Source organism: Gallinula chloropus, assembly GCF_964237585.1.
Source record: "Gallinula chloropus genome assembly, chromosome: 3".
In the NCBI taxonomy this organism is placed as follows: Eukaryota; Metazoa; Chordata; class Aves; order Gruiformes; family Rallidae; genus Gallinula; species Gallinula chloropus.
Window position 1 is genome coordinate 29,746,091 of NC_140087.1, and position 13,192 is coordinate 29,759,282.

The 13,192-nt window shown below is 41.9% G+C and overlaps 1 protein-coding gene across 1 annotated transcript in view; it reads left to right on the plus strand.

Annotated features, from left to right (window-relative positions):
- IPCEF1 (interaction protein for cytohesin exchange factors 1) overlaps positions 1-13,192 on the plus strand; it is a gene marked incomplete at both ends in the record, with an annotated part of 41,307 nt that overhangs the window by 15,812 nt on the left and 12,303 nt on the right. Inside the window, 4 exons of the mRNA XM_084261043.1 lie at positions 2,088-2,149; positions 6,064-6,155; positions 7,302-7,305; positions 11,957-12,235. Coding sequence (XP_084117169.1) covers positions 2,088-2,149; positions 6,064-6,155; positions 7,302-7,305; positions 11,957-12,235 — 437 coding nt within the window. The remainder of the gene's footprint in view (positions 1-2,087; positions 2,150-6,063; positions 6,156-7,301; positions 7,306-11,956; positions 12,236-13,192) is intronic.

Below are 13,192 nucleotides of genomic sequence, written 5' to 3' on the forward strand. Positions count from 1 at the left end.
TAGTCAGGTCAGGAATTTTATCATGGTTCTGCTGGTGTTATTTGTGAGATTCTTCATAGGACTGTTCTTTCCGACTATAAAGAGGAAACCTCATGCATATTTACTACAACAGAAAAGGATAGAGGTTGAGAGAAATTGAGTGACCCTCCAAAAAGTCTATAGATACAGAAATGTATGATACTACAGTAGTGTACATACATGGATATGTATTCATAATTCTGTATTCTGTAGATGTAAAGAACACGTGGCCCTTTGCAACCTGGAGCAGTACAGAGCATACTGGTGGGAAGGTAGCCATCGGTTTCTGTATACCTGTTTCCTACTGGAGCTTCTGAAAGGAATGAGAAGTTCTTGAGGCAGATCACTGAGGATGACTGAGAACGAGGGACTGCTGGACAGGAATATATCTGTAGAGAGAGTAATGCTGGTTGAGAGAGAAGAGAGGGAATGATGTAGGGAAAGGAAAAGGAAAATTAGTTCTAACGGAGGATGTTAACAAGTGCTAACAGACGGATTGGAGCCCAGCTGGAAATTCTCAGTGTCTTAATGATGCTTTTGAAATGTTTAGTCTCCTGTGAGTGAGTGATTGAAATCTATGCAGGTGTCCCAGCTCTTACAGGCCACAAAATGATTTTCTTCAAACTCCACGTCTAAAGTAAATTTGATTTTGGCTTAAAGCTAGGTAGCACAGCATTAGAGCAGCTTGCACTATGCTGCACTAATTCCTCGCTGTTGTAACTGATGATGTTTTCCTTGGCAAAGTATAAAATACATAAAGTACACGCATACTCACGCATATGTCAAAACAGACTAAAAGACATCTGTTCTTTTGGCTCCAGTCCCGCAAATACATATGCATGAGTGGTTCCACCGAACTCACCGGGGCATTTGTGTGTGTCAAGTTACTGGTGTGCATAAATGCTTGACTGATCATGACCTTTTGTAACTCTTCATGCATACACACCTATTATATCAGCAGTGGATTTATTAATACCGCCATTTGCTTCACTAATTTAGCACGTACTTGCTATTGTCATGTGCAAATGGAAACTCATGCTGGCTAGCTTCATGCGTTTACCTGGCTAGTTGCATGCTGTTACTAGCCATCTGTCTGACCTTGTGGTTAATGAAGTACTGGATTTTTCTTTTAGCAAACCTTTTCTTTGATTATTTTTTATTTTAAAAAAATCATTCTGTTATAATTAACTGTTAGAAGAAAGTCAATGATCCACTCTTAGAGAAACAACACTTTGCTTGACATATGTGACTCTATTGTTCATCCTGCAGTCTAAAAATCCAGTTTCTTTGATACTGATCTTACAAGGAAATTTCCCATTGCTTCAGAAGAATCAAGTTCAGACAGAATGTTTCTTCAGAGTTACGAATCTTTTGTACGTTCCCTGTTTAGGCCTTGAGTTTTAATCTGAAAAGCATTAACTTTTTTTTAGTTGTTAGTGTCTTAACAGCTGTATAGACCTGAAGGCAAACACAATATACAAAAAGTATTTGCAGGGTTTGTTTCTAAGACTAGAACAATGCAGCCACCTAGGAAGAGACTTAAAGAAACCCACCTGTTAGCTTAATGCAGCACAGGAAGTGAGACTTACTAAAACCAAAAGTACACAGGGAGTTGAAGAGATCAGTACACAATGGGCAGAAAGTCTGTTTTTAAATGGCTTAGATTCTGTGCTGTGATAGCTTTGGCCAGGGCAGCTGACATCATCTTCAGTGGCTCCTATGCCTTTTCCTTCACCTCAAGTGAAAGAGAGCAAGGACTAAGCCACTGATGTTGCATTGTGGCACACATACTTTTCCTTTAGCTTCCATAAGTGCGACTCCTTGGTCACCAGTGATGTTTTTTTCCAGGATCAGGGAAAGAAGGTGTCCCAGGCAACTAGTCCTGCTCACCACAGGGAAAGTTAGTAGTCAGGTAACTGGTGCCTTTCTAGAAGATGACCTAAGAAATAGAAATAAACTTTGACACTTAGTCTTCAGGTTAATGAAAATAGATGTGGTGATGTAGAACACCTCTATGCAAACAGCATGCAACTGTCCCTAACTCTGTGTTCCCTCTATTTCAAACACAGGTGGCTAAGTAAGCTGGGAATGGCTGTAGAACCTCAGGAACCCAAAGGGAAGAATGAGGAAGGTATGCTCCCTGCAGTGGTTACAGTGTGTAACGGCGTCATGTTCTTCACAGTTTTTGCTTGGCCAAATTGTTGTCAGCTGTTTTTGTTCTTTTAAATTGTCAACTTGGGTCCATCTACTGAATGAGCTCAGAGAAACCACACTGACACAGCACAGGGTAATTGCAGGAAAAGAAACAATGGTGAGAAACAGTGCCACTGGCAATCACTCAATGATCATATAAGAGGTGTGTAACTAATTTCTGGTGGTTGGCTGGCTTTCTAAGCCCACCAAGAGAGAAGAGGAATAGCTGTGCTGCTCTGGGTTCTGAGTTCCTAAAGGTACATTGCAGGAGCTGCACTATGGCCTGGGAGCTTCCTAGCTTGGGAACATCTTCTGAGATTCACAGAATTGTAGGGGTTGGAAGGGACCTCCAGAGATTGAGTCCAATCTCTCAAGGTCTTCCATGTATTGGTGTGGAACTTCCTATGCTCCAACTTGAGGCCATTACCCCTTTTCTTGTCTCCACAGACAACTGAAATGAGGCTGGCCATTTCCCTCTGCGTCTCGCGCTTCAGATATTTATAAACATTAATCAGATCCCCTCTAAGTCTTTTTTTCTTAAGGCTGAACAACCCCAGTTCATTCAGCCTTTCCTCATAGGGGAGATGCTCCAGGCCCTTAATCATCTTTGTGGCACTCTGCTGGACTCTTTCCAAGAAATCCATGTCTCTTTTATACCAGGGATCCCATAACTGGATACAGTACTCATGTAGATATAAACTCCTCCATTCCTGGGGGTTTCAACAACAGCAATGGTTGTGGGGGTGGTAGTGGTGCACTGAAGCCTACAGTTGTCTTCAGAGCTTGGAACAGCTGCTGGTGAGGGCATACATGCTGGTAGCTGGTTTAGAATCAGAAGTGCTGTGGCTAATATTATGTTAGAAAATCTGAAAGGAACTCTGATCTGAGGAATATGTATCATCTTCTGGGCTTTTGATCCTCCATTTTTATAGTATTGGTACCCAGTGCTTTTTCTAGAACTGCTCAGGTTGTGGAAGGGGCTTTCATTATGAAGGAGAATTTCTGGTCTTTGTAGTGTTACAAACACTCAGGTGATGCAACTTGCTTTGTCTAAGCAGTGAAATGCTCCTCTCAGCATCCCTTCTGCTGTTCCTCAGAATAAGGTTGTAGTTGATGTCCAAGCTTTGGACATGTAATTCTATTATTGATTAGTCTGATCTGGCTCTGTTTAAACTCTGGCTCCATTTATACTCTGCCATTAAAAGCAGTTTTGGGGCTGGTAAACATAGATACCACTGATTTTTCCTTTTTTTTTTTCTTTTATTTTCTTTTTTTTTCTTCCTCCCCCCCCCCAATTCATGTCTTCTCTGTATTTCTTGTTAGGAAACTTGTTAATTCCTGTACCCCAAAATTACTCCAAAATTCCCATGTCCTCTTTGAACTGAATTTTATATCAAGCCAGTCTGAGATAATTTGGATAAGGGGCTATACAGTGTATTAGGCTGTGTAGCAAGAACAGCATGGTAATTGTGCTTGGAAGTGTACAAACATGTTGCCCATGTATTCACAAAAGAAGAGTTTGATAAAAGATGAGACTGGTCAAAATTCTGTACGTGAAAGCAATTTTTTTTTAAAGCCTCAAAAAATGTAGTATTGGTTGTGTTGTCTGAGTTGAGAATTGTGGAACAATTCCTACTGAGTCAGCCCTTAATAAAAAAAAAAAAAGGACAGAAAGACACAAAATGATCCATTCAGTAACCTCAGTATCAGGTTATCTAATTACCCTGCAATAAATATAACACAGTCAAGATTTCTTCAGATTTGAAAGCTGGTGGCCCATTTCCCCTTCAGAAAAAGGCACTCAAACTCTGGTGTCAAACACCTCCTCATCTTTCCACACGTGTTTTGTCACAGGTACTCCAACACCTGCCTTCCACGTGGTTTCAGCACCCCACTGATGTACCTGGGTGGGCGTCTCCTTGTAGATGTGCTTCAGAAAAATGCTGTCATTACCCACAGCCACTTCTGTTCCTGCTGACCTGGTTCTCCCCTCTGTATCACACACCATAACTCTTCAGGAGGGTCTTGGCTCTTGCTGTGGCAGTTCTTGTGTATTCATGTACTTTCAATGTGTTTTAACACCCCCCCCCCCAACCCCATTTGCCTATTTAAAGTATCAGAAACAGCTGTTGATTCTTTTTCAGTTCTCTGTGCCTAAAAGGGGAGCTGTAGAAACAATAAGGTCCTTACTAAGAGTTATTCCAGAAGGCATTAATAGAGCCTTAGAATTTGATATAGGCCTTATTGAAGCCAATCTCAGTCCTTTATGCTAGGATGTGCCAGCACATATTTCCAGTAAACGGACTAGCTTATATGCTATTAAACCCCCCTATAGTTCTGCCAACAGTACAGGAAGAAAAAAATAATGAATCTTTAAATTTCAGTTGTTAACATCTTATAAATGTCCCTTTCATGTATAAAAATCTTTTCTCTTAAAACTTTGTTCCACTGACACCGTGCTTATTCAAATTCCCAAATGATGTGCAGAAAAATGAAGGGGGGTGGGGTGGGACAGTGTGTTGGTATTAATTTAGTTAAAAGCTGAGATAATCACAGGTGATTTCCCAGAGACTATGCTAACACACTGCTTGCTAGCTGTGTGAATGCATGAAGTCCAACTTTTATAAAACACTCCCAGAACATCAACAACCCTTGCCCAGAGGGCTGCTTCCACCAGAGAGTCCTGGCTGCTCTTGGACAACAGAAGCTGCTGCATGCCACGGGCAGAGGGAGAGTCAGAGGAGGTCTCCTCCATCTCCAGAGGAGACCGAAGAGGCAGCGTCTGCTCCTGTGACACATGGCACTCACCCATGTTGTCCTCCTTAAGTTCTATGTCTTTGCAAACTTTCATGTCTCCAGCTCAGTTGGTTGGGGGCAAGCACTGTCACCCTTCATGTGTGGTGAAGGACAGGGTGCAAGTGCTGGCTCCAGTAAAGGTTGGTTATGAAAGGCTGGAACATGCTGGGATATAGAGCAGAAGGAAGTGACCTTGCTCAGTGATTACAGCCAGGCCCTGGGAGTAGGAACCAACAATTTACTGCCTCATCCTGTCTTATCAGTGATTATCGCTTAATTTAATCCACTTTTAAAAGGCATCTGAGAGAATGCTTTCACCTGCTATACAGGTAGTTGAAAGAAATAAGAACATGACTGCCTCTCTGCCACATGTCAAGAGATACCCAAGGTTTATTAGATAGCTTTTTATTAAAAAAAAATAAAAAATGAGGTGTATAGTCCTAGAGTACTGTGTTTATTTTTCATACTAGTTCTGCAGATGTACTGCCATACCGCATGGTGTGTGTTGACAGAAGACTCCCACAAGGATGCTCTGTGGTTCCCAGAGCACTGTGTGAGGATTTTCTCCAAAAGTGCAGCCAAAACATCAATGTCTATTGTGAGCTTCAGGAACGTTACTGGTCACAGAGCCTGAGAGAGGGTATCTGCTCTGCTAATTGCAACAGGTCTCCCTAACTTAGATTTCAAATGATGCAGCCTTTTTTTTAAAGGCTGCAAAAGGTGGGGGGAAGGGGGTGGGGGGAAGGGGGGGGAGGGGGAAAACCCACACCACCTCACCCCAAACCTATCTGTGTAGTTGTCTAGAGCAATGCCACCTAGTGTTTCTTGCCATAGCTAATTAGCAAAGTTTTTCACTCAAAAAAAAAATGTTGCCCCAAAATAGTGTAGCATTACCACAAGTGGGTTTAATTTTCACTGTAGGAGACAGAGCTGTTACAGTGTGATCCTCAGCCCAGAACATCCAACTTGGTGATCTTCGGTTACCACATTGCTGTGAGGAATAAATGAGTGTCGGTCTAACACTTTGTTTTTGCTCATTTTCCATGTCTGCCTCAGAATGCTACAGTGAAAGTGAACACGATGACCCAGAAATAACAGACATGCCGCCTCCCCCCTACACAGTCCAGCCGTCACCTCCTCCTCCTCTGGTAAGTGTTACAGTAATTAGCTTGTTTCTCATTGTTACCCACTTGGAATAAAATTTTCTGGAGGTGGTGGACATTTGAGGAATATTCGAAAACAGTGGCTGGAAGCATTGACCCTGTGTGCCTGTGAAATGAGGATGTGCTGTCTGCATCGCTGGGAGCCTTGCACTGTAAAAGAACAGCTCTTGCAGACAGAGGCATATTTATCTTGCTGGAGAAAGGAAAGTGTCACTCTACCTCATACACACGCTGTGTCTTTTCTTTACAAGGTTTTTAATGCACTGCCATAACCTAGTTTGTCATACTATTCTGTTGTTTATTTTTTTTAATCAGTCCCAAATCTTCTTTTTGTGACCCTGGTAGCATCATCCAGCAGATTTGGATTTGAGTGAGCTGCTCTTAAGACTACTGAATTTGAAGCTGCTTTTGTGGCAGAGAAGGGAAAGAGGCCTCTTATTACAGTGATAAAATAAGTTCTTTTCCTCTACCCCTGAAAAATAGAGTATAAAAAAGAAAATAGGCATCCTCCCAAAAATCTATGCTATTTTTCTCTCTTGCTGTACAGTATTTGCCCAGAATATTCCTTCCTGCCTCAGTTCATTTAATAAATTAGAATAAGCACTATGCACCCTCATGTGCCTAACCAAATTGACTTGTGTAATTATTAGCCACTTATCACCCTATTAATCTTGTTTCTATATTGTTGCTTTTCCAAATGATATCATCTCTTCTTACATGTGTCTTAAGACATGAAATTTAACTAATGCTATGTTTAGAAATGAGTAAGCTGGTTTGGGCTGGTAATGCAGCTGAAATAAGGAAACCTGAGTTCAAGCCCTTCCCTTCCCCAGCTGAAAGTTGTCATTGAGGGGGTATGCAGGGATATGCTTAGTACTAAATTATCTTATGGAAGGGAAGTGTCTGCTGCCTCATTGGCGGTTTCTGTGTGGCATGTTGGTGTGGGCACAGAGGCAGCAAAGCAGGAACAAATTTGAAATGTACAGATGAGCTGGAGAAGCTTGTGTGGTCACAGGCAATGATAAAAGGAGATGTCATGCACAGGGTTGCCTGTCTGGCAATCTTTAATTAGCTCACAGGAAGCTGGGAGCATTTGTCACATTGTCATCCACTTGCCCCCTTCTGTTTCAGTCAGGTAAGTCAGTCATCACTTCCTCCCCTGAAGCAGTTGTGTAACATTCAGCACTGTAAAATGACCTCCCCCCATCCCTGGCACTCGAGGGTGGGTGGTGTTCACTGCTGTGCAAAACGTGATTCTTTACTGCCTGAATTAACTGGAAGTTAAATGTGGCTGAGTGGCTATAAATATTGGAGAAAATAGGAGCCCTGGCAATACATCTCCAAGAGTTATCCTGGGACCGTAATGAAGCGTCTTGAATTTTATATCTCAATAGCTTCCCTTTAAGAGGCTGTAGATGTCTATTCCATCTGCTCACCGCTGAGCGAATGGCTGCATTTTTCCAGATGATGACTTTTAAACAGGTGCTGTTTTTTACTTTTCTGTTTTTCTGGCTTCCTGCTGCGTGTCAATCTGTTGCTGCAGAGGCGCTCTCCGGTTGTCTCCTTCCCATATGCTCTTCTTGAGTTCTGGCCTCCATGCTTTGGCAGGGGGACACGTGGGAGGCAGGCGATGGTGCAGGTGCTGAGGTGTCCTGCTTCCTCAGTCTTTCCCTCAGAGGTTATTATCTTCCCCCGAGCCTTTACCTCTCTCAACTGATTTCCCTTCTCCCCACCCCCATCTTAAATTTCCTTCCCACCGGACAGTTTAGGTGTCTCCTGAGCAAAGTTGTCATCTTTTCACTCCAGAACTGGCCACTGGAATAAGCTCCAGCTGCCATGGGTCTACACTATGCTCAGCTTGCTTACATGTTGGGTAGGAACAGGTTAAGTGTTTGTGAGGCTGGAAGTCAATGACATTGATGATGGAATTGAGTGCACCCTTAGCAAGTTTGCAGATGACACCAAGCTGAGTGGTGTGGTCGACACCCCAGAATGAAAGGAAGCCATCCAGAGGGATCTTGACAGGCTGGAAAGATGGGCCCGGGGGAACCTAATGAGGTTCAACACTGCCAAGTGTAAGGTGTTGCACTTGGGACGGAAGAATCACAGACGCAGATACAGACTGGGGGAAGAGCTTATTGAGAGTAGCCCTGCTGAGAAGGACTTGGGGATTGTGGTGGATGAAAAACTTAACATGAGCCAGCAGTGTGACCTTGCAGCTCGTAAGGCCAACGGTATCCTGGGCTCCATCAGAAGAGGAGTGGCCAGCAGGGACAGGGAGGTGATTGTCCCTCTCTACTCTGCCCTCGTGAGGCCCCATCTGGAGTACTGTGTCCAGATCTGGGGCCCCCAATACAAGAAGGATGTGGAACTGTTGGAGAGGGTTCAGAGGAGGGCCACAAAGATGATTAGAGGGCTGGAGCACCTGCCCTACAAAGAGAGGCTGAGGGAGCTGGGCTTATTCAGTCTGGAGAAGAGAAGGCTGCGGGGGGACCTCATTGCAGCCTTCCAGTACCTGAAGGGAGCTTATAAGCAGGAGGGGATTCAAATTTTTAAAAGAGCAGATAATGGCAGGACAAGGGGGAATGGACTAAAGCTAAAGGAGGGAAGGTTTAGATCAGATATTAGGGGGAAGTTTTTTTAACAGAAAGAGTGGTGAGGTGCTGAAACAGGCTGCCCAGAGAAATAGTAGATTCCCTGTCCCTGGAGGTGTTCAAGGCCAGGTTGGATGGGGCCCTGGGCAGCCTTGTGTAGCTCCAGGCCTGGAGGTTGGTGTCCCTGCCTGTGGCAGGGGGGTTGGAGCTCTATGATCCTTGGGGTCCCTTCCAACCCAGACCATTCTATGATTCTATGATTCTATGAAGTCAGAGTCAGTTCTAGGGATGGAGCTCTTGATTGTCTCTGGGCAGGCTGGTTACATATTCCTTGCCTGTTTATTTGTTGCAGAGTTTTTGAACCAAGCTGTGAGGTCCCAAGCATGTGATGGATTTGCACTGATATTCCCTGGGTACATTTCTGGAAGGACTGTCTAACCCAGCCCAGCATCAAGAGTGCCTCAGGCATTGACTGGGGTTCATTTCTTCTTTTTTTTTTTGGTTGTTGTTGTTTTGATTTTGTTTGGGTTTTTTTGTTTGTTTATTTTGCTTTGTTTTTAAGTTGCACTACTTCCTCCTCCTCCTGAGTGCCAGAGGGATTTTACAAAATAGGATTTAGGAACTATGGACATTTTTTAAAAATCAAACCAGTACTGTCATAAGCAGAAAGGCCTCCAAACTTGAGATCCACTCCAGACTGAAAGCTATTAGTCTGGAAACTAATAGCCACCCAAGCGCAGGCTCTGTTATGTGTTAGTGCAGCAGACACTTTGCTGTACTTCTAGCAGAAAGTTTACACTTGCTGTTCTGTTCCCTGATGACCCAAATTGTATTAAAACTTGGAAAAAAAGTAGTGATTATGAACTGTCTATGTTTATGCATGCTTTTAGGCACTGTGGAAGAAAAAAAGCAAGCAAGGAACAAGTTAATTTTAACATCTGTAGGACAAAAGTTAAACTGACCATGTGCATTAATCTCCTCACACATGAATAGATTTACAGTTCAAAAACCAGCAGCTATGTTGAGACAATAGATTGCAGCAGTCCCAAAAGAGCAGTTGAGGTATTTCATGGTGATAATTTTTCTCTAAAAAATGCCTAGAGACTCATTGATCTCCAGTGGAATCCTTATGATCTGCTGGCTCAAGTATCTGCTTTTTAAATATGTCCCCAAATGGAGATTTATTATAATATGGATAATTGCCAAACTTCCAGAGGAACTACTCAAGTAAGTTAGGTAAACATTTGTCATGCCAAAGAAAAAAATAAAACCAACAAGGAAAACACCACACAAACACATATGCAGAGAAAAAGAAACACATTTCTGGCAGTCATCTTTTTTCTCACCCACAATTTTTTTATTTAATGCACTATGAAAATGAAAACAAAAATATATTCCACTCAATGAGGGACAGTTGTCATTTCAATAGCACTTTTGCATGGACAGATAACACAAAAATAGAGGTGAGACTTCTTCCTTTTCTGTCTTTGAACAATTGAAATTAGACCATCCACACCATGTGAACAAGAGCTTTTACTGTTCAGGTGTTCTGCTTGGCTGTACAAGTTCTTCAACAATTTGTCTTTATGATAGGAACTCTTAGATTAAATTCTCCAGGTCACCTGTGTTCTCAAGGGCATTTTTATCATACATGTAGTTGATGACAGCATCTCCTTGTCCTTTGTTGTAGGATAGTTCATGAAGCTTTCCTTTTTAAAAACAAAATGCCCCTGTAATACAATGTTCTGATTCTTGTAATAGGAATATAAATTAAGTCTGATCCCACAGTGTTTGGGATGGTCTTGGAGGAATGGCTTTGAGAATTTACAAAAGAGATCTTTTTACAAAAGTGCTTCAGACAAATGGTGACAGACAATCTGATATTGGTCGTCCTCATCTCTGGAACTCATCAGTAGCTGCACAATACAGCTAGATTAAAAGCATAGGAAGGCAAATCTACTTCGCTTTTTTAATGTAAAAAGGAAGTAATATACAATACAGCAACACTGAATTGCAGAAGTTTATGCATCATAATCAAAAAAATTGTCACTGTTGGTTTGGTTTATATGCATATATCTTATTTTTCATTTACCAGGTTATAAATAAATATTCCAGGCTAGTCCCTTTATTGTGTTTGTAGCTTTTCCAGGTTTCCTTAGCAACATCTTCTCATTAATTTTCAGTATTTCCAGTCTAGTTATCATCTGTTTTAATCCTTGCACAGATCTATTCTACATATGCATTAAGAACATAAACTTGCCAGAATTGTGGTCCATCAAGTCTGGTATTCTGATTCTGTCATTGGCCAGTAGCAGATGATTTACAGGAGCACATTTCTGCAGTAGCAGATATACAAAATCCGGCTTTCATATCATGGTGATTTCATCATGGCTTCTGATAGCTTCTGTGAAGAGCTTCACTAAAAGACTTTATGTCCCCATGTCTTCCATTACTTTATTTATTACTGTCAATTAATCCTCTTCTGGGTATTTGTATGTGTATTTCTGTGTTTGTGTATGTATTACTTCTGTATGTGACTCTCTTGGCTCAGTAGTGATTTGTGGCTAAGAAGCAGACTAGTGTGAGTTGCTTTTGATGACCAGATAGTAGTACAACTCAATCAATATAAACGCCTACCATAAACAAAGAGATGGGTGTCTGTTTGCTTCTGGGAAGCTAAATACTTTTCATAACTCAGTTCTTCTCAACCTTTCTTTACATTGATTTGTGCATCTATCGTACCATCTCTCATTGAAGTCTGAGCTCCCAAAGGCTCTTAGATATCTGAGAAAAGCGTGAATGTGACTGTGAGACCTAGCATGGAAAGCTACATTCAGCATAATATTTTTCCCTGGTCTTTTGTTTCTAGGTGTTGTCAGCTAGTTATCTGTTTTACCTCTGGCTTCCTTGTGGCTTAGTTTCTCAAGTTACTGGTCTGTAGGAGATTGGCCACCGTACCTCAGGCTTGTTTGTATGGATAATTAATCAGATTACATCAATTTTTGGTCAGTTAGCATTTTTGCTGCATATGTAGAATCTAGGAACAAGAATAACTTGGAAATAATTTTTTCTCCCTCCCTTCCCTCTTTGTTTCTGGAAAGCAGGATCAGCAGAAGTCTTCTTTCACCTCGACTCTGTCAAGTGAAGCGTCTTGTTCTATCTCCTCTCCTGAAAGCACTTTCAACTCCCAAGAGTCGTCTTCTTCCTTGACATCCAAAGTGGCTTATTCTGAGAGGCAGTCCTGGCTTGACCTAGTTAACAGCTCGGCCACAGAAGAGGGTGATCAGCCTTTAACTTTCTGCGTCCAGATTCATTCTGATGAGCTGCCAGAAGTAGACTGTGGAGAAGCAGTGGAAAGCCAGGAGGCCCAGCTTTCCAAACCCAATGGTGGATCCCAAAACTCATTTTTAGCTCCGGATACACATTGTCTAGCTGTGCCAGATGGAACAGGACAGACATCACTAGCCAAAGGTGAGCTAATGAGAAAGGCAACTTTTGTCTGAAGAGCCATACAATGTTGGGAGTTCAGGGGTTTTCCTTAACTTCCTTTCCCCTTCCTTCCTTTCTGCTCTCCATTGAAGAGTTTTCCAGTGGCACATAATTTATAACAAACTTTGGTTTATTGTGCATTGAATACATAACCTAGTATGTAATTGGCAAGTACCTTCACAGCTTTTTCAAAATTTCACCTGTATGTTGAGATCACAGCCTTCATAAAAAATCCTAACTTAGACATATTTTTTCATTAGCTGTCCTTATTTCAATATAGCTATCCTTTATTAGTTAGGATTGAATTGAAATTGTGTCACAGAGCTGACCCCTTAAGCAAAATGGCATATGTAGGAAGTGGTGAACTTGGGGTTACGTCAATCCAATTTTAAAAATAAAAGCAGTTTTGTTTACTTCCAGCATATATTCCCTATTTGTTTCATTGAAGTTCCTTGTAATCAAGGGGAAACGACTGCAATCCTGAATCAGAAAGTCTATTAAGACTGGATTTGCTTTAAACAAACGGGCATCTGTATTGGTATCCTCATACCAAAATGTACTGCTAAATTAGCAAGGTGGCATAATTGCAGAATGTGGTTGTTGCTACTGTTAATAGCTCTCCTGCCATAGCAAGGTGCAATGTGTCTTGCCTTTTGAGCAAAGCTGCTTCTTCCTGCATTAAAAGCAGTTGAAGCAGAAGAGGCCTTTCTGCCATGTTTCTGGCATACAAGATGATGGGATGAGAAGACACTCAGCATGCTGCCTAGAGAGGTAATACATAAGGAAACGATGATGATGACGTGCATCAGGTCTACCTGTGATTCCTTGTAAAGGTTTGAAGTGAGTACTTTGTTGCTGAAAGAGCAGTGTTGTCTAGGTAAACTGTAAAACAAAGGTGCAACCAAAAGCTTAGGCTGAAGGTAGAAGGTGGAATGGTGG